At 39.7% G+C, this 21746-nt stretch overlaps 1 protein-coding gene and 1 long non-coding RNA gene across 3 annotated transcripts in view; one reads left to right on the top strand and one right to left on the bottom strand.

Annotated features, from left to right (window-relative positions):
* Positions 1 to 6821, bottom strand: part of SH3GLB1 (SH3 domain containing GRB2 like, endophilin B1) — a 34647-nt gene extending 27826 nt beyond the window's left edge. The window contains exons 1-2 of one of the 2 annotated variants that reach the window (XM_087866078.1): positions 6565 to 6703; positions 171 to 308 (exon numbers count right to left, since the gene is read on the bottom strand). In XM_087866078.1, the coding sequence (XP_087722204.1) occupies positions 171 to 173 (3 nt within the window). In that variant the 5' untranslated portion in view covers positions 174 to 308; positions 6565 to 6703. Of the gene's footprint in view, positions 1 to 170; positions 309 to 6564 lie in introns of both variants that reach the window. The other variant, XM_045801861.2, reaches the window with a different exon arrangement.
* Positions 6822 to 6959: 138 nt separating this feature from the next.
* Positions 6960 to 21746, top strand: part of LOC148109172 (uncharacterized) — a 230015-nt gene continuing 215228 nt past the window's right edge. The window contains exon 1 of the long non-coding RNA XR_015726293.1: positions 6960 to 7686. This is a non-coding gene — a long non-coding RNA (uncharacterized LOC148109172). The remainder of the gene's footprint in view (positions 7687 to 21746) is intronic.

The following is a 21746-nucleotide window of genomic DNA, read 5'->3' as shown; positions in this document are numbered from 1 at the left end:
ATCCCTTTATAATATATAGGTAAGAATCAAAACTTTATTGATGAACATTTTGCCTAAGGTGTCAGTGTCGTGTTTCAATCTCACATGTGTTTATTCAATCACAGTCTCATTACACTATAAAACTTCCAGTAAATACTTGCTGATTTCAAGAAATTAATATTTTCTATTACCATTATACAAATATATTTCAGTTCTTCCTTGCCCCTGTGTCTTTGTTCACAGCACTCTGGTCAGCTGGATCTTATAGCTCACCTCGGCTTCCTACATGTATTCAATAATCATCAAATTAAGGGTAACTTTAATCCTATCTGGAATGAACAAAAAAAGGCGGGGATACAGAAAAACACTGCTAATGTTATCATATATTTAAGTTGAAATTATACATTTAAATTTTATTAAATACATAATTATAAAAGACACAGTATCTCCCAAGATTTTATTGTGGGGGTTTAAGGATTTCTTTCCATCATTAATCAGAAGGTATGACATATTAAGTTAACAATATAGTATCATATTTAAAACACACATTTTTCTCTAATACACTTTAAGAAAGCATCTACTATAGAAAATGATGAGTTATATCAACTAAATTTAGGTTTAATTTGTTAATCAAAATAATGGGGTATGTATTTTCTTCTATTGTATGTGAGACGTATAATCAGCACACAACATGGTTCTTGCCATCAAGGATTTTATGATCTTAAGAAACAAAATTATAATAATGGTACATTTCTGAGCAAGACAAAAGACCTTTTCTTTCTCTAAAAAAAAAAATCCTTTCTCTAAATACCAAAAATTTAAAATTTTACTCTTAAAAGTTTTAGCTTTCAACATATTTAAGTCCCAAATCATTACTGTTTGTAGTCTCCTAACAGCTGTTAAAAAACTATAGTTGATTTTAAGCATTTTAATGAATGTTTAGTTTTAATAAAAACCTTTGTGAAAACAACCTACAATGAAACTCAGAATGTCACAGAAATCTAAAGTTCTCCAAGACATAACTTGATGTACAGTTCTTTCATAATTATTTCATTAGTAATACAGTAAAATGACACGAGAACAGAAAGCTTAATCCCCTCTCTATATTTTCTCTAAACATTGCCTTAAGGAAAGGACTGTCTTTGAGTCATCCACATTATGTCAGGCACTGTGATCCTTTCTTTATTACAGGATAGGCATATAGCCTACAGTATGAAACATGGAGCCTGGATTCTATACCATGCTTTACCACAAAAAGGACAAGTAAAAAGGCTTTGTGATGAAAGACATCTATATAATATGAACTCTCATCATCAATTCTTTGGGTGAAGTAATATTTTAAAAGTTAGCTAAACTTCTTGGGGGAAAAACGTATAACACAAATTCTGATTATGATGTATTAGTAAACTGTAAAGTAGATCCTTCTTAACTTATTCTCAATTTTGGCTGCTCCTTGGAATTACCTGGGGGAGCTTTCCAAAACACTGATGCCAAATCCAATCCCAAGGATTCTACTTTAACTAGACTGGAGACAGCCTGTAAAGGTTCCTCAGGTAATTTTAAGTGCAACTAAGACAGAGTTACTGTTCTAAGCGCACAGGTGATTATTTTAACATCAGGTTAAAAAACCATCTTCTATCTAGTAGTTTACTAAATTAACACCAATAATACCAAGGATACGAAGTTTTGGGTAACAGTAAATATGCAAAGTTTTTACATAATGAGAAAATGTATGGACTCTGAATGTGATGTGTTTTATTTATTAGAATTTGAGAAACCTTGTGAAGTTGTTACAGTTTAAAAATTCCATAAAGGAAACAGGATCTCAAAAGGGCTTGGACCAATGTTTGGCCAAGTTGGAATTCCATCCAGAGAGGATCTAACAGGAGTTAGTTGAGGGCAGCATCATATTCATCTTGACCTCTCCAGGTTAGACACACCACTGTTTGCTCAATTAAATCAGGGATGAAAGCCAAGCTGGCAACTAAATTTTTTTTTTTTAAAAGATTTTATTTATTTATTTGACAGAGATAGAGACAGCCAGCGAGAGAGGGAACACAAGCAGGGGGAGTGGGAGAGGAAGAAGCAGGCTCATAGCAGAGGAGCCTGATGTGGGGCTCGATCCCATAATGCCAGGATCACGCCCTGAGCCGAAGGCAGACGCCCAACGACTGAGCCACCCAGGCGCCCCTGGCAACTAAATTTTAAAGACTTTTTCCTTTTAGAAAATAGCTGGCATTCATGAAGTTCGTAGTATAACTTCAGTAGTCAGTTCAAAGGAAATGTTAGAAAATTAAAATGAACCTAAGTAATTAAAGTGAAATTTTTTTTTTGGAAAGCATATGGTCTTATTTTAGAGACGGTGAGCAAAGTTTTACTTCAATATCAATTCTAAAGTAAAAATGTGTTCACTTGAAACATTAATCAAATGAAGTAACAGAACAATACTTCACAAAATGGATATTTACTACAAAGAAAAAATAATTATGACAAATTGGGGTTAGACTAAGTCTTTGAAGGCAGTAACTAGGTCTCATTCATCTTCACACTGCAGAGCCAAGCACCTAGGAGGAACTCAATAAATACAGGTTGAATTAAACAGTTTAATATTTTAGACTGGCATTAGTAAACTTCAGGTTCGGCAGATATGTTAGAAAAATACTAATAAAAATAACAAAATTATTTAACATGCTAAATGATTTGAGGAGTAAACTTTGCATATGGATACCCTGCCTGGTTAAAATGATATAAAAAATTTAAAAGAACAATGTTGGATACTGAAGGGGAGTAAGAAACAGAGTTAATTTCTCAGGACATACAAACTTAATAAAGATGTGAAAGTCACAGAGTAACAGAATTTTATAGCTCCAAGGGACCTTACATAACAGTTCATTAGAAGAAAAATGCCACGTGATTGTACAGACTTACAAAATGACATAGGAGTACACATCAAGCTCTTGTGGTCTGAGATGGACTTTAAGTTTTATCTTGAGGGAAGGAAAGACTACACAAAGAGGGAGGGGGTGGAGGGCATTCATGATGAGTTTAACTGTATGAACAAAAAGTCTAGAGCTGAAAAAGTACAAGGTATTTTGGAAATTAAAAAATAATCTGATAGGAATACAGTATTTATATATGAGCGAGAGAAAAGACAAGGCTGGAAAGGAGTATGTAATGCTCAACTAAGGAGTCTGGACCAAAAAGACAGATACTAAGAATAAATGGCTTTTAAGACATTAATAAAGTAACAATTTATGGAGGACAAATTATCTGATGCTTTTGTATTCTATTATTTTGAGGGAGTTAAGAATAACAAAAGCACCCAAACAGACTGTTAAGGAATGAATATTCCTATTGATTATACATTTTTACCTCAACGTTCTTTCAAAGTTGCAAGGCATATAAACAGATTTTATGAGAGTAAAGTGATGAAACCCATTTGTATGTTTAATAGTTTTTCTAAGACAGGGAATGTTTACTTAACCCAAAAATTTTTAAATAAAAATTTTAAAAAATTTTTAATGAAAAAAGATATGGCAGTTGGTCACCCAAAGAATGGCTTATTCCTTAAGGTATAATTTGATTTGAATACAAATTATTATTTAGAAATGTGAAAGCTGAATTCCATTCCTACTGTTCTTATTGCTTATAATGAGTAACTGGCATAGCTCTTACCCTATTCTTAGCATGAAACTTGGCACTTGATACTGCACTGATGTCAACACAATTTAGACTGGGAATTCAGTTATTGACTAAATACTAAAATGACAAAGCAGTGTTTTTGTTGAAAATTACAACACAACATTCCAAATTTCACGTGTTACATTTTGGAATTAATTTTTTTCCCTTACATAATAAAAAAAAAGTACTATGCTAAATGTCAAACATTATACTGAAACTCAACTTTGTAACAGTCAACATTCTGTCAATGTTTCAACTACTCTCCTTTTATCTCCTCTGGAATATTTTAAAGCAATCCTCAGACATGATATAGTTTATACATAAATATTTCAGAATCTATTTCTAACAGATACAGACTTAATAATAAAAAGGCATGTTGAAGGAGTCTGTTCCTCCTGAAATTTTTACCTTCTCAGTAAATGGCTCAAGCCACAACCTTATAGTCTTCCTTAACTCATCTTTCCTTCCCTACCCTTGAGCCAATCTGGGAAGCAATAATGAATAGATTCTGAACCTTCCCTGCTATCACTCTCACCTAAGTTATATCACTTTTTGCCTATCCTATGGCTACAGTTCCATAACTGATGTCCCTAGTACCCCAGAACCTCTGAGTCTTTGCACTTTTTCCTTCTGCCTAAATTGCTTTTCTTCCAAAAAACTGGAACTGTCACTTCCCTGAGGTCTCTTGGAATTTGATCCTATTGGAAAGGCTTGCCATGATCCTTAATGTCTATACAACACAGCAAAAGCTGCTCCTCCCCCTCCCCAGCCTTTTTCTCCATCACCTGATGTATTTACTGCTAGATTATAAACTCCAGGAGGGCAGAGGTTTTGTTAATTTTATTCACTGCTGTATCACCAGTGTCCAAAACAGTGTAAGGCAGACACAGAGTAGGCATGAAAATATTTAATACTGAAAACTATTTGACAACTCAACAGACTAGGACTTTAAAAACTAAAGAATCTGAAACAAATAATTAAAATTCATCTAGGAAGTACATCTTTTGAGAGCTTTGCTAGATTTTTTATATCAAGTCTATCGACAATTTAAATCAAATTCTAGTACATGAGTCTGTCCTATTTAAGCACTGTGGATTATGCACCTGAAAACATACCTGTCTTTAAAAGTGTCATTATAATGTCGAATTTCCACTCAACAAAAAAAAATCATTGGGAATCAGCAATAAAACAAACACCAAAGGCCTCTTTTCCGTTAACATTCTCATAAATCAAATTCATTTCTGACCTTCAACCACTCATTCTTCTTGCTCCATGTCTTTGAACTACTAAAAGTAGGTTAATTTAAATCAACAAATTATTTTAACCATATAGTTCAATGTCTTTTCAATATAGATTGTATTTTCATGGAGAATGGGGAGATGAGGGTTAAGGCAGCTAGCTTATTACTCACTATGCAGATTTTGGAACTGAGAAATCAAGACCTAGAAGGAATTTCCCATGCCTTAAGTGCTATCTTCTTAAGTGTTACTGAAATGCTCAGATTGTAGTACTAGATGATCTTTAAGGTCTCTCTAACCTGTAACATTCTATTATTCTGTACCTGCAAAGCCTGCACTGGAAGAGAGAAGCCGCTTGCAATGAGTAGTAGATCAGACAGCACTTGGCTATTTACTAGTCATGCAAGTTAATCAAGTTTCTTAACCTCTCTAAGGCTATTTCCTCATATATAAAAGGAGTTAATAACATCTATCCGGCAAAATTACAGAAAGGATAATAGGTAATCTGTCAAATGCCTTGCAAATGTTTGACAGTTTTTTCACAATACAGGCAGCTATTACCTTGTTCTAGTTCCACCACTCCTCTGCAAAGAGCAGAGCAATGTAAGATCAACTATACCAATAAAATTGGGATAAAGGAGACAAGTAAAGTAGTAAAGGCAGGACAACTGATTTACATTTCAGTATCATTTTGGTATGCATATTAGAAAACTACTTTTGTTTTCTCTTTACAAAAGAATGTTGTTGCTACTGTGCCTATAACATTAACTTAAACACCAGATTGTTTATTACTCATGTTGTGGTGAAATTTACATCTGTTCATAGATTTAACTGAGTTGGTATAATGTGGGTGATGACTGCGCAAAACTGTCCAAGTTCCCTAGACTGATACTTATTTGGGGAATGCCACGAGATAGCTAAATTCCCCCCCTTAAAGTGTATTTGAAACACAAAACTCTGACAACAGGCATAACACGAGTCTCCCCCCCCCCCCCATGTCCTACTGCCGGTGCTTCCCATTTTGAGAATGAGTGGGAACCCCCAAACTCCAGACTTCCCGAGGCCTCGGTGGAGTACGGACGCCAACTGCTGATCTCCATTTCACCCGCGGACTGCCTAAGCCCTGGACCGTCCTTTCAGGGAGAGAGAGGGCTGGAAGGAACTGTGTTGGCAGCTCTCTGGGTTCAGGGGCAGGAAAAGGAAACTTCCTTCTTGGACTCCGCGGGGAGAATGAGGGAGACGAAAGGAAAGGGTGGGGGTGGTGCAAGAAAGGTCTGTCTCTCGGTTACCGCGCGGGGCTCGCAGGGTTCTCGCCCGCCCCGGGAGGGCGGCCACACCAGCACCGTCGCCGTGGGGCCAGAAAGGCCGGCGGTGCTGTGTCTCGGCGCGGGGCCGAACTCTAGATGTCCTTCAGAGGCGGGGGAAGCTCCCGGCCGGGTCCCCACCGCGCCTCGCTTCCGGGGAAGCGGCGGTTGAACGGGAGGGGGGCAGAAAACGGCCGCCGGACCCGGAGGGGCATCAGGCCGCGCTCATCAGCCAGGCCTCCGGCCGCAGGCCTGCCAGCCAGTCAGTGAGGCCGGGTGCGGAGAGCGACGCCACCTCGGGCGGCCACTCCTTGGCCCTTTCGGGCCCATTCCCTACCCCGGCCCCCGCCCCACCGCGGTACCTGCACTGCACGACTGAGGAAGGTGCCCGCGTCGGCCGCCAGCTTCTTCACGTTGAAGTCCATGATGTTCATCCTGGGCGGCAGCCGGGAGAAGCTGCCGGCTGACCTAGCGGGGAGGCGCCGCGGCCGGGCTGGGGCGCCGGGCGAGAGTGGCTTGGGCAGACGTGGTAGGTGGAGGGAGGCGGCGCCAGCCCCGCCACCGCAGCTGTCGTTTCCGTGAAGGGGAAGCGAGAGGGTGGGGCGGGGGAGAGAACGAGCGCCTCGGGGCGGGCCGCGCGCCCGGGAGGCGGCGGCGGCCGAGACGCACGGCCTGCTCCGCCGGGAGTGGGGTGTTAGCGTCGACACTAGCTGCGGTGGGCGTGCAGGACACTGACGGACTGGTATCCGCCGTGTGGGGCGGGGTCTCGGACGGAGGAAGCTGGCGCCGGCCGCGGGGTGGAGCCTTTTCAGAGGTTATCGCGGGAACAGCGACCCCTTCTGGATCGCCGCGGCTCAGTCGCAGGGCGCGCCGGAAGCTCGGCTAGCAGCACGGGAGGGAAAGCCACTTTAGCCCCGAGAATGGAGTCTCGGGGTCGTAGCGCTGCTGTAGGTTTGCATTTAAGCTCCTGAAAACTAAAAGCAGAGACAACCCAAATGCCCCTTTTTGTTTTAAGAAACAACTTGAAAATGGTGGTATAGAATTACATTATCTGTGAAATTAGAACCAACAGCTCCCTGTTATCTTGTAGCACCCCGCGCCCCGCTTATCCCGGACGCCTGGTGGCACTCGGCGAACGTTTGCTGTTAGAATGGAGTTGAATTTATAGTCCCCACTGAGTCTGTTGTTCATTCAGCATTATTGAGAATCTTCTTTGTACCAGGACTGAATCATGTGCTGAGATACCATGCTGAACAACGCTGTCCCTGGCCTCAAGGAGCTCTCAGGTTACTTGACAACCTTCGGGGACATCTCCACCCCCACCTGAAGCTCTGTTAACTGTTTGCTGCTACAGGGACTTTCTGACTGTCTTAAGGCAGCAGGCACACCCTGGATCACGGAAGCAACACTGGATGCCTACTGGGTGCAAAGTGCGGTGACGGGACACAACGTGCCAGGTGGAGAACGTAAAGAAGTGTAAAATGGTGAGTGGGATAGAATAACTCTTAACCCTTAACATTCAGTCTGGGGAATTTTAATAACAAATGAGAATATGATGTGAAATCTGTTCAAGAGCCCATGATTCCAAGTAACTTCCCAAGCATCTTTCAGGATACCAACCTATGCTTGAATTAAGTCAAAACGTTAAAACAGGTGCTACCACAGAGGGGAGAGACAGTATTTCAAGAATAAGAAAACACTCCATGTTATTTTTTGTCACTGTGCCCTTTTGTTACATTAGCGCTGGGAAAATGCAGGCCCAGCAGGCAATGAAATGAGCTCATGTTTGTGCTTTTGTGTTTTACTGAAGCAGTCACAGAAGCAGTAGCTGTTGTTAAAGGCTGAAAGATTAGTTCCTAAAGACATAAAGAACAGCAGATACGTGTAAATGTTTGTGTTTGTTTATTTATTTATTTATTTATTTATTTATTTATTTATTTATTTATTTTTTTGTGGTGGTGACAGAAACAATCACTTCTTTCTAAGGTAACGCCAAAAGAACGAGTCTCCCAAGACCAAAACTACTCCATGTATCTTTCATCTTAACCTATTTTCCCAGAAATATGAAAAAAAGAAATATGTAATCAGGAATCTTGTTTTTCATTTATTGTCCATTTTAGATTTTTATGTGGAAAAGCACTTTCTCTCTTTCCAGACATCTGTCTTCACAATAAGTATATTTGCCATAATCTATGTCCTTCCATCTTAGGATCACAAAACTCTGTCCACCGTTAATAGAAAAAATTCTGAATCCTCTTCTTCAAACATGTAGATCTTCCTAACTTGAAAAAAAAATTTCACTTCTTCCTGTTGAGCCCATTAGAGCTGTTTCTCCTGTTTCACTGACAAATTCATAAGACTCATGTATCGCCTCTATTCCCTTACTATCCGTTTCCTGCCCATTTCAATGCAGTTGACTTCTGTTGCCATAACTACACCTAAACAGCATTCTTGAGGTTGCCAGTTATCTTCTTGATAAACTCATCGGCTTTTTCTTAGACTTCCACAGTGACTCTACTTACTGCCTTCCCAATGATACACTCCTTTATAGGCACTTATTATTTCCTGGTTTTCCCTCTACCTCCTGGACTTGTCCATTCTATTCTGCTGGCACTTCTGATGCCTTTGCTGTAGGTATTCCTTAATTTCAATGTTTAGCACTTTTTTAGTTCACTTTTCTTTGATCAGTTTGTTTCTTAATCATGACTTCAGTTACACCACTTCATTCTTTTCTGCATTCATTCAGTAAATATTTTTTGGACATCTGTGTGCCACATGGTATTATTCTTGTGGCTAGGGATATAGTAGGCAACAAAACAGAACAACCCTTGCTCTCGTGGGATTTTATAATTAATCTGGTAAGTCAGAAGTTGAATAAGTGTGATGAAATGCTAATGAGGAATCCAGAGTGCTTTTAAATGTTTACTTCCAGCCTGTACCTAGTAACCTGAATTCTAATTTGGAGGTTTGGTCTTCCTGTAAGGGTTCTAGATCACCTTTTAATGTTTTCTTTTTCTGTCCACTATACTAACTTCTTACTCCAATACGAAGTATTATGGAAGCAATATTTTTAAGATCATACGAAGTGCTGAATACCTGAAATCTTCCCCCCAATTTTTAGCTTAAAAAAATAAACAAAATCTTTATAAAAATGGTATTGTAGGTAGTATGATATGCCTTTTAATTTGTTTTTTTTTTTTTTTTTTTTGCTAATGGCTGACAAGGTGTTCATTACCTCATGTCTGGACCAATGACATCTAAAGTGGAAGTATATATACTTCATTGGGGTGTGCAATATGACCCACTGGAACACAGAAAAAATATTAGAAGTTTGGTTTGTATTTTATCTAACAAATAGGAAAAAATTATTTCATTAATTTTTTCATAAATATGGATTGACACTGGTGTCCTTACTTTGCATTTATCATTTAGACACATGTCACAGATAGTAAATAAGGTATCCTAAGGGAAGAATGGGAATTTCACAGCTTGGAAGAGTTGAAATTAGTAATTTCCTTCAATTATTTGCATCAGCATATGGTAACATAATACAGTGTGGCTGCTTAAGTGTATTTGTAGATGATATTATCCATCCAGTTTTAACTAAACAAACCTCCACAAAAATGGGCAAGTAGCCTAAAGAGTTTCCCCCACCCTCTTGTACTGTTGGTGGGAATGCAAACTGGTGCAGCCCGTCTGGAAAATAGTATGGAGGGTCCTCAAAAAGTTAAAAATAAAACTAGCCTATGACCCAGCAATTGCACTACTAGGTAAGTACAAATCTGCACAAAAATACAGATTCGGAGGGGTACATGCACCCTGATTTTTGGGAACATTTTATTTATTTATTTATTTATTTATTTATTTATTTATTTATTTGAGGGGGAGAGAGAGAGAGTGAGAGAGCATGGCACACCAGTGGAGGGGAGAGAGGGAGAGGGACAAGCAGACTCCACACTGAGCACTGAGCCCGATGTGGGGCTCGGTCCCACAACCCTGAGATTATGACCTGAACTGAAACCAAGAGTCGGTTGCCCGACCAGCTGAGCCACCCAGGTGCCTCCACCCTGATGTTTATAGCAGCATTATCAATAATAACTAAACTATGTGAAGAGCCCAGATATCCCATCGACTGATGAATGGATGAAGAAGATGTGATATATATCTACAGTGGAATATTACACAGCCTTCAAAAGAATGAAATCTGGCCATTTACAATGACGTGGATGCAGCTTAGAGTGTATTATGCTAAACTAAATAAGTCAGAGAAAGACAAATACTATATGTGGAATTTAAGAATCTTATATGTGGAATTTAAGAAACAAAACAGATGAACATATGGGAAGAAAAAAAAGAAAGAAAGGGAAGCAAACCACAAGAGACTCTTAATGATGGAGAACAAACTGAGGTTTGATGGAGGGAGGTGAGTGGGGAATGGGCTAAATGGATGATGGGTATTAAGGAGGGCACTTGTTACGATGAACACTGGGTATTATATGTAAGTGATGAATCACTAAATTCTTCTTCTGAAACCAATATTACACTATATATCAACTAAGTAGGATTTAAATAAAAATTTGAAAAGGAAAAGAAAAGAATTTCCCCAAAGAAACCATCGTTAAAGGTAAGTAAACAAGAAATGCCAGAGTTGAATATGTAAAGAAGGCTGTTGATAATATGGATTAAAAGATGATTAAAACTTGGTTCCAACTTTCAAGGAACTCAGAATCTAGTGGGGGAAACAGATTTGTAAAGTAAAACACAATGTGAAAACTATAGCCGTAAAAGTTTGTATAAAATTGGGCTAGAGGGGCGCCTGGGTGGCTCACTTTTTTGAGCATGGGACTCACGGTTTGGGCTCAGGTCATGATCTCAGGGTCTGGAGATCAAGCCCTGCCCTGTGATGGGCCCCGTGCTCAGCAGGGAGTTTGCTTGGAATTCTCTCTCCCTCTGCCCCTACCCCCTCCACTCGAATGTATTCTCTCTCTCTCTCTCTCAAATAAATAAATAAATCTTAAAAAAATTTTTAAAAAGATTGGGGGACAGTGAGAGGAACAGAGTATTAGCTAACAGGATAATAGAAGTGATAATTAAGACTTCTGGCTGACTTTTGCTTGAATTCATTGGAAAATTGAAGTTTGAGGGTAGGGAGATGATTAGACTTAATTTAGAACATGTTTTGGGTACTGTGGATAATGAACTAGGGAAGGGCAAAGACAGATAGGAAGACCAATTAGGATTCTGTTGCCGTAACTTACCTTGTACTCTGCTATATTGAAATTTTGATTCAGAAATCTCATTTTCACCAACATTCCCTCTCATTTGATCTCTCTCATTCCTTTGCTCATTTAGTGTGTTCTTACTATCATCAAAGCGTGCAGGCCCATGCCTCATTACTGTTCTACCAATTTTTAACTCTTACTAGCACTCTAGATTCCCTCTATCCTTCTGAGCCATCAACCTACATTCCCAAATGAATGTTTTCTCTGTTCATGCCGTCAAACTGCCAAGCATTATTAGGGAAAATTGCACCATCTTGTAGATGGATGCTACTACCAATGCATGATTTCCCATTTCCATTGAACCTTTATAATTGCCTAGAAGTGCTTTTACTTCTTCCTAATGAACGCCTTTTCACACTCTGCAGACCCTACTGTAAAACTTTGCCACTCCCATTAAGATGCTTGCTTTATTCTCATATGCCTTTATTCTCAGCCTTTGATACTTTTTCCTTCCAGAGGGACTATATGTCATCAAGCTATTTGGCAGGAGCTCCTTCATCAAATTCCCGTATTTCCACCTTTTGTCCTTTCCACCCACCCTGCACACCCATCGTTATTTCCAGATGGTTCGAAGGAAGAGGTATGCCAGGTGTTCTCTTCTGAGTCAAGGTACTGCTCTCTTAATCTTGGCTGTACATTGCTATCACCTGGAGAGTTTAAGCAACCACAGATGCCTCAGCCCCTTCCCCCGGAGTGTGGAACAGGCATTGGGATGTTTAGAAGCTCCTCCAGGTGATTCTAATGTGTGCCCTAGGATGAGAATGAACCCATCATCCTCTGAAAACTTGCTCCCTGGTCTCTAGCCTATGCTTGTAGGCAGATTCCCTTTCTCTTACTGGATTGAGTCCCTCAAGGGCAGCAACCATTTCTTATTCATTCTTATAGTTTTATGGTCTACATTCCCGGCAGCATAGTGGATCCTCAATTTGTTAAATGAATAAAGTAATCAAATCAAGATGTATACAGTTCTTTTGTGGCCCCTCCTCTCCAATCTAAATGTCCAACTACAGATTGAATATTTCCGGTGCTGAGCCTGTTTAGTTTGTTTTTCTTCCTTTTTTAAAAAAATATTTTATTTATTCGACAGACAGAGCGCAAGAGAGAGAGCGAGCCCACAAGCAATAGCAGAGGGAGAGGGAAAAGCAGGCTCCCCTGCTGAGCAGGGGTCCTCACGGGGCTCGATCCTAGGACCCTGGGGTCATGACCTGAGCCAAAGGCAAATGCTTAACAGACTGAGCCACCCAGGTGCCCCTAGTTTGCTTTTCTTAGAAATTGTTTTTCTTCTTGGGTTTCCTGTAATGATAAATTGAATTATATGCACCAAGTCACCTAAGCTAAAAATCTGAGTACCCTATGATTATTTACTCTTATTTCTCACACAAAATTGATCAAGTCCTGACAATTTTTTAGCAGAATTATTTCCCATCTTCATCTTCCTTTTTTTTAAAAAAAAAAAAATGAGGTATAATTGACATACCACATTATATTAGTTTCAAGTGTACAACATAATGATTCACTATGTAGAATCGGTTACAAAAATTTTTTTTTCTTGTGAGAACTTTTAAGATCTATTCTCTTTGCAACTTTCAAATATGCAATATAGCATTTTTAACTATGGTCACTATGTTGTACATTACATCCCCATTACTTACTTATTTTATAACTTGAAGTTTGTAACTTTTGGCCTCTTTCACACATTTCTTCCCTGTGGTCCCCTCTGGCAACCACCAATCAGTTCTCTCCGTGAACTTGGGTTTGTTGTTGTTGTTTTAGATTTCCCAGATAAGTGATATCATATGGTACTTGTTTTTCTCTGTTTGATTTATTTCACTTAGCATACTAAGTCCATCCATGTTGTCACAAATGGCAAGATTTTATTCTCTTTATGGATGAATAATATTCTGCTGTGTGTATATGTGCCACATATCATATTTTTTTACCCATTCATCCATTGATGGACTCTTAAGTTATTTCCATATCTTGCCTATTGTAAATAATACTGTAATGAAGGAACATGGGGGTGCAGAAATCTTTTTGAGTTAGTGCTTTCAGTTTTTTCAGGTAAATACCCAGAAGTGGAATTGCTGTATCATATAGTACTTTTTTTAATTTTTGGAGAATCTTCATACTGTTTTCCAGAGTAGCTGTACCAATTTACATTTGCACCAACAGTGCACAATGGTTCTCTTTTCTCCACATCCTCGCCAAAACTTATTTCCTGACTTTTGAAAATAGCCATTCTAACAGGTGTGAAGTGGTGGTTTTGATTTGCATTTCCCTGATGATTAATGATGTCGAGCACCTTTTCATGTACGTGTTGGCCAGCTAAATATTTTCATTGGAAAAATGTCTACTTAGATTTTCTGCCCATTTTTTAATTGGATTTTTTTTTTTTTGCTATTGAATTGTTTGAGTTCTTTATATATTTTGGATATTAATGCCTTATCAGACATATGACTTGCAAATAATTTCTCCCATTCAGTAGGTTGCCTTTACATTTTGTTAATGTTTTCCTTGATATGCAAAAGCTTTTTAGTTTGATATAGTCCCACTTGTTTATTTTTGCTTTTGATGCTTTTGGTGTCAGGTTAAAAAAAAAAAATCATCACCAAGATCTATGTCAAGGAGTTTACTGCCTATGTTTTCTTCTAGGAGTTTTATGGTTTCAGTTTTTTTTTTTTTAATTTTTTTTTATTATATTATGTTAGTCACCGTGCAGTACATCCCTGGTTTTTGATGTAAAGTTCCATGATTCATTAGTTGCGTATAACACCCAGTGCACCATGCAATACGTGCCCTCCTTACTACCCATCACCAGCCTATCCCATTCCCCCACCCCCCCTCCCCTCTGAGGCCCTCAGTTTGTTTCTCAGAGTCCATAGTCTCTCATGCTTCATTTCCCCTTCTGATTACCCGCCCTTTCTTTATCCCTTTCTTCCCCTACCGGTCTTCCTAGTTCTTATGTTCCATTGATGAGAGAAACCATATGATAATTGTCTTTCTCTGCTTGACTTATTTCACTTAACATTATCTCCTCCAGTGCCGTCCATGTTGCAGCAAATGTTGAGAAATCGTTCTTTTTGATGGCTGAGTAATATTCCATTGTATATATGGACCACGACTTCTTAATCCAGTCATCTGTTGAAGGGCATCTGGGCTCCTTCCACGATTTAGCTATTGTGGACAAAGCTGCTATGAACATTAGGGTGCATATGGCCCTTCTCTTCACTACGTCTGTATCTTTGGGGTAAATACCCAGGAGTGCAATGGCTGGGTCATAGGATAGCTCAATTTTTAACTTTTTAAGGGACCTCCACACTATTTTCCAGAGTGGCTGTGCCAACTTGCATTCCCACCAACAATGTAGGAGGGATCCCCTTTCTCCACATCCTCTCCAACAATTGTTGTTTCTTGTCTTGTCTATTTTTGCCATTCTAACTGGCGTAAGGTGGTATCTTAGTGTGGTTTTGATTTGAATTTCCCTGATGGCTAATGATTTTGAACATTTTTTCATGTGTCTGTTAGCCATTTGTATGTCATCATTGGAAAAGTGTCTGTTCATATCTTCTGCCCATTTTATGATTTGTTTATTTGTTTCTCGTGTATTGAGTTTGAGAAGTTCTTTGTAGATCTTGGATACCAGTCTTTTATCTTTAGTATCATTTGCAAATATCTTCTCCCATTCCATGGGCTGCCTCTTAGTTTTTTTGACTGTTTCCTTGGCTGTGCAGAAGCTTTTTATCTTGATGAAGTCCCACAAGTTCATTTTATCTTTTGTTTCTCTTGCCTTTGGAGATGTGTCATGAAAAAGGTTGCTTTGGCCGATGTCGTAGAGGTTGCTGCCTATGTTCTCCTCTAGGATTTTGATGGATTCCTGTCTCACATCGAGGTCTTTCATCCATTTGGAGTTTATCTTTGTGTATGGTGTGAGAGAGTAGTCAAGTTTCATTCTTTTGCATTTAGCTGTCCAATTTTCCCAGCACCATTTATTAAGAGACTGTCTTTTTTCCACTGGATGTTTTTTCCTGCTTTGTCAAAGATTAGTTGCCCAAAGAGCCGAGGGTCCATTTCTGGGTTCTCTATTCTGTTCCATTGGTCTATGTGTCTGTTTTTGTGCTAGTACCATGCTGTCTTGGTGATCACAGCTTTGTAGTATAGCTTGAAATCCGGCAACGTGATGCCTCCAGCTTTGTTTTTCCTTTTCAACAATTCCTTGGCAATTCGGGGCCTTTTCTGGTTCCATACAAATTTAAGGGCTGTTTGTTCCAGTTCTTTGAAAAATGTCATTGGTATTTTGATCGGGATAGCATTGAAAGTGTAGATTGCTCTGGGTAGCATGGACATTTTAACTATGTTAATTCTTCCGATCCATGAGCATGGAATATTTTTCCATCTTTTTGTGTCTTCTTCAATGTCTTTCAAGAGTGATTTATAGTTTCTAGAATATAGATCCTTTACGTCTCTGGTTAAGTTAATTCCAAGGTAACGTATGGTTTTTGGTGCTATTGTAAATGGGATGGATTCCCTAATTTCTCTTTCTTCAGTCTCATTATTCATGTATAGAAATGCAACTGATTTCTGAGCATTGATTTTGTATCCCGCCACATTACTGAATTGCTCTATAACTTCTAAGAGTTTGGGTGTGGATTCTTTTGAGTTTTCCATATAGAGTATCATGTCATCTGCGAAGAGAGACATTTTGACTTCTTCTTTGCCGATTTGGATACGTTTTATCCCTTTTTGTTGTCTGATTGCTGTTGCAAGGACTTCTAGTACTATGTTGAATAATAGTGGCGAGAGTGGGCATCCTTGTCGTGTTCCTGATCTTAAGAGAAAGGCTTCCAGCTTTTCCCCATTGAGAATGATATTTGCTGTGGGCTTTTCATAGATGGTTTTATGAGGTTGAGGAATGTACCCTCTATCCCTACACTGTGAAGGGTTTTAATCAGGAAAGGATGCTTTATTTTGTCAAATGCTTTTTCTGCGTCTATTGAGAGAATCATATGATTTCTGGCTTTTTCCTTCTGGATAAAATCTAAGACACTGATAGATTTGTGAATGTTGAACCACCCTTGCATCCCAGGGATGAATCCCACTTGGTCATGATGGATAATCCTTTTAATGTACTGTTGGATTCTATTAGCCAGGATCTTGTTGAGAATTTTGGTGTCCATATTCATTAGGGAAATCGGTCTGTAATTCTTCTTTTTGATGGGGTCTTTGCCTGGTTTGGGGATCAAGGTAATATTGGCCTCATAGAATGAGTTTGGTAGTTTTCCTTCTGTTTCTGTTTTTTGAAATAGGTTTAGGAGAATAGGTATTATTTCTTCTTTGAATGTTTGGTAGAATTCCCCAGGAAAACCGTCCGGTCCTGGAGTTTTGTTTTTTGGAAGGTTGTTTATCACTGATTCAATCTCTTCATAATTAATTGGCCTGTTTAAAAAATCAATTTCTTCTTGTCTCAGTCTTGGTAGTTTACAGGTTTCCAGGAAGTCCTCCATCCCTTCCAGATTGCTTAATTTATTGGCATAAAGCTGTTGATAAAAGTTTCTAATAATCCTTCCAATTTCATTGGTGTTGGTTGTGATCTCTCCTTTTTCATTCATATTTTTATTAATTTGGGTCCTTTATTCTTTTGGATAAGTCTTGCCAGTGGTCTGTCAATTTTATTAACTCTTTCAAAGAAACAGCTTCTAGTTCTGTTGATCTGCTCTACTCTACTCCTGGTTTCTAATTCATTGATTTCTGCTCTAATCTTGATCAACTGCTTCCTCGTGCGTGTATTAGGCCTGTCCCTCTGTTGCTGTTCCAGCTTCTTGAGGTGAGAATATAAAAACTGCATTTTAGATTTTTCTAATCTTTTGAGTGAGGCTTGGATGGCTATGTATTTCCCCCTTAGGACTGCCTTTCAGTATCCCATAGGTTTTGGACTGTTGTGTTTTCATTCTCGTTGGTCTCCATAAATTGTTTAAATTGATTTTTGATTTCCTGGTTTATCGAATCATTCCTGAGCAGGATGGTTCTTAGTCTCCAAGTGTTTGAGTTTCTTCCAAATTTTTCCTTGTGATTGAGTTCCAATTTCAAAGCATTGTGGTCTGAGAATATGCAGGGAATAATTTCAGTCTTTTGGTATTGGTTGAGACCTGTTTTGTGACCCAGAACATGGTCTGTTCTTGAGAATGTTCCATGGGCATTAGAATGGAATGAGTATTCTTTGGTTCTGGGGTGTAGTGTTCCATATATATCTATGAGGTCCAACTCGTCAAGTATGGCATTCAAAGCTCTTGTTTCTTTTCTTTTTTTTTTTTTTAAAGATTTTATTTATTTATTTGACAGAGATAGAGACAGCCAGCGAGAGAGGGAACACAAGCAGGGGGAGTGGGAGAGGAAGAAGCAGGCTCATAGCGGAGGAGCCTGATGTGGGGCTCGATCCCACAACGCCGGGATCACGCCCTGAGCCGAAGGCAGACGCTTAACCGCTGTGCCACCCAGGCGCCCCCAAAGCTCTTGTTTCTATGTTGGTTTTCTGCTCCGGTGCTCTGTCTATTTCTGATAGTGGAGGGTTGAGGTCCCCTACTATTAATGTATTTTTATCTATATGTCTCTTTATTCTGGTTAAGAGTTGGCTTGTGTATCTTGCTGCTCCTCTGTTGGGGGCATATATATTTATAATTGTCATATGCACTTGTTGGATACATCCTTTAAGAATAATATAGTGCCCTTCGGTGTCTCTAACTATAGTTTTTAGTTTAAAACCCAATCTGTCTGATGTGAGAATTGCTACCCCAGCTTTCTTTTAAGGTCCATTGGTGTGAAAGATGGTATTCCATCCCTTTACTTTCAGTCCGAATGAATCTTTAGGTTCAAGATGAGAGTCTTGTAGACAGCAAATGGATGGGTCATGTCTTTTTATCCAATCTGCAACCCTGTGAAATTTTATGGGGGCATTTAGGCTATTTATATTGATACTTATTATTGAGCGATATGATTTTAATGATGCCATGTTGCCAGTAAAGTCTTTGTTTCTATAGATTGTGACTTTCTGTTCTGTATCACTCTTGGGGCCTTTTAATTTTTTAGAACCCCCCTTAATATCTCCTGTAGGGCTGGTTTCGTGGTTACGAAATTGGTCAATGACTGGCGAATCTGGAAGGTCTTTATTTCTCCATCAATTCTGAATGACAGCCTTGCTGGATAAAGGATCCTTGGCTGCATGTTTTTCTCTGAAAGAGCTTTAAAAATGCCCCCCCCCCAACCCTTTCTCTCATTCCAGGTCTGTGTAGACAGGTCTGACGTAATTCTGATACCTTTACCTTGGTACGTGAGAAGTTTCTTTGCCCTGGCTGCTTTCAATACTGTATCCTTGGATCTAATATTTGTGAGTCGCACTATGATGTGACGTGGTGTAGGTTTGTCGTGGTTGAGCTTGGGAGGGGTCCTCTCTGCCTCTTGGACATGATGCTTGTTTCCTTTGCTAGATTAGTGAGGTTTTCAGCTACAATTTGTTCAAATATCTCTTCTAGACCTCTGTTTTTCTCTACCCCCTCTGGGATGCCGATGATTCTGACATTGGAACTTTTCATTGAGTCAGTCATATCCAGTAACCTACGTTCTTGAGAGTGGATTTTTTTGAGTCCAGATTCTATTTTAGCTTTCTCTTCTACTAACACATCCTCCAATTCGCTGATACGTTCTGCCTCATTCACTGTGGCCATCAGAGCCTCTAGTTTTGACTGCATTTGGTTCATAGAATTTTAAATTTTTGCCAGATTTGCTCTCATTTCTGCCCTTAGAGATTCTATATTCTCATTAACATTTTCATTAATACTTTTTTCAAGTCTACACATCATCTTGACCATTGTTACTCTGAATTCCATTTCTGATAATTTCGTTATATCCATATCCATTAGTTCTGTGGAAGAGGTCACAGACTCATTGTCCTTTCTTTGCTGGGGGGGATTTCTCCTAATCATCATTCTGATGAGGAGAGGCTGCGGGGTTGTCCAGAGCCCAAATTATTGACTGGGTCCCAGGCAGTGTGCCCTTGTTTTATAGGAATCTTAGGGATGTGGGCTTCTTGATTTTTCAGCCTACCTTCTGGGGGAGGGGCCTGTCGCGCCAATACTCAGCCAACCCTGTTTGGGTAGAGTCTCTGTGTCCCCTGCGAGGGGGGATGGGGATGGGCATGCTATGAGCCGGTATTTCCAGGCTTTTGTTCTCTGGCAGCTTTCCCTGGCGGTTTGCTGTGCCTCTTCTGAGAGTCAGAGCAGCAGTGGCCAAATCCCAGCCTCTGTCTCAGAATAGAGGGATCACGGACCTTCTCCACTGATGTTGCTGCTCAACCCGGCAGTGTCCCTGGATGTGTGCCCCATAGCCGCGTCCCAGCCCTCACTTCCAGGGCCAGCATGTCTCTGTCCTTTGTGTTTCTAACACCGCCAGCCACCAGCCGCCAGCCGCCCCCGTGCTCCTGGACCTCCCGGTCTCAGTCTGGTTCCAGTGAGTGCACCGGAACTCCATTTCAGTCTTGTGGCGTGGTTCTCTGGCTCACTGTCTCAGTGCTGGTCCGCGAGTCAGTCCACTCCCCCATGCAGGTGGCTACCACTTCCCAGCGCCCGAATGGGGCGGCTCCCTCCCCCTTCCATTTATCTTCCGATATCTGTGTGCGGTTTCATGGCTCCCTGCTTCGTACCTCAATACTCAGCCCTGGAGATGTTCATTTGTAGAGATCCAGATGTATCTTCCTGCGTCTCAGGCTGATTCCGTGGATGTTCAGGATGGTCTGGTACCTATCCAACTCGATTCAGGGGACCGGCTGAAAAAGGGGTCCCCTACTCCTCTGCCATCTTAACTCCTCTCTAAATAAATAGAATCTTGAGTCCATGAGGCGGTCAGGTGGATCATATGTGTGGACGGTCTCTGAAAGAACTTGACTGGTAGGTTTTTGGCTGCCCAGTATTCAACACAGTCTTGTCCAAGTAACAAAGGACTCTTCCTTGAAGTTGTAGGTGGATTTGCGTTCTGAGGCTGATGGGAGGCACGGGTCCGGCTGGGTGGCGGGCTTCCCATGGAGCGCGGCTTAACCGCGCAGGTGCTGCCCGCCCCCACGTGCGAGCCCTGGGCCCAAGCCCCCGTGGAGCAAGCAGCGTGCTGTCCCCCCCACCTGACCCCTGAGGGACAGGGTGGCCTCTCAAGAAGTGTGGTTTCAGGTCTTATACATAAGTCTTTAACCCATTTGAGTTAATTTTTGTGTGTGGTGTAATATAGTGGTCCAGTTTCATTCTGTTGCATATGGCTATCCAATTTTACTATCACCATTTTTTGAAAAGACTACCCTTTCCCCATTGTTCTTGGCTTCTTTTTCATAAATTAATAGACCATATATGTGTGGGTTTATTTCTAGGCTATCTATTCTGTTCTATTGATCTGTGTGTTTGTTTTTTGACACTACTATACTGTTTTGATTACTATAGTTTTGTAATACAGTTTGCTTCCAGCTTGGTTCTTCCTTATCAAAATTGCTTTGGCTATTCTTTTTGTAATTAATTTTTAGTTTCATACCATTATGTTCAGATACTTGATATAATTTCAATCTTCATAAAATTCTTAAGACTTATTTTTTGGCCTAATATATGATACATCCTGAAGAATGTTCCATATCTACTTGAGAAGAATGTGTATTCTGTTGCTTTTGGGTGAAATGTTCTATATAAATCTGTTAAGTCCATCTGGTCTAATGTGTCATTTAAGGCCAACATTTCTTATTGATTTTCTGTCTAGATTATCTGTCCACTGATGTAAATGGGTTAATAAAGTCCCCAACTATATTGTATTGCTGTCTATTTCTTCTTTTAGGCTTATAAGTATTTGCTTTATATATTTAGGTGCTCCTATACTGGATGCATAAATATTTACAAATGTTCTGTTGTTGTATTGACCCCATTGTCATTATGTAATGCCCTTTGTCTCCTATTATAGTCTTTATTTTAAAATCTAGTTTGTCTGATATAAATATAGCTATCCCAGTTTGTTTGTTTTTTGGTTTCCATTTGCATAGATTTCGCTTTTCATCCTTTTGCTTCCAGTCTGTATTTGTCCTTACATCTGAAGTCTCTTGTAGGCAGCTTATAACATAGGTCTTGTTTTCTTACCCATTTAGCCATTCTATGTCTTGTAGTTGGAGAATTTAGTCCATTTACATTTAAAGTAATTATTGATAGTTATGTACTTATGATATTCTGTTAATTGTTTTCTGGCTATTTTGT

Source organism: Ursus americanus, chromosome 12, assembly GCF_024610735.1.
Source record: "Ursus americanus isolate L20-20 chromosome 12, mUrsAme1.1.p, whole genome shotgun sequence".
Lineage (NCBI taxonomy): Eukaryota > Metazoa > Chordata > Mammalia > Carnivora > Ursidae > Ursus > Ursus americanus.
Note: the sequence above shows the minus strand (reverse complement) of the source record. Positions and strands in the feature narration are given on the sequence as shown.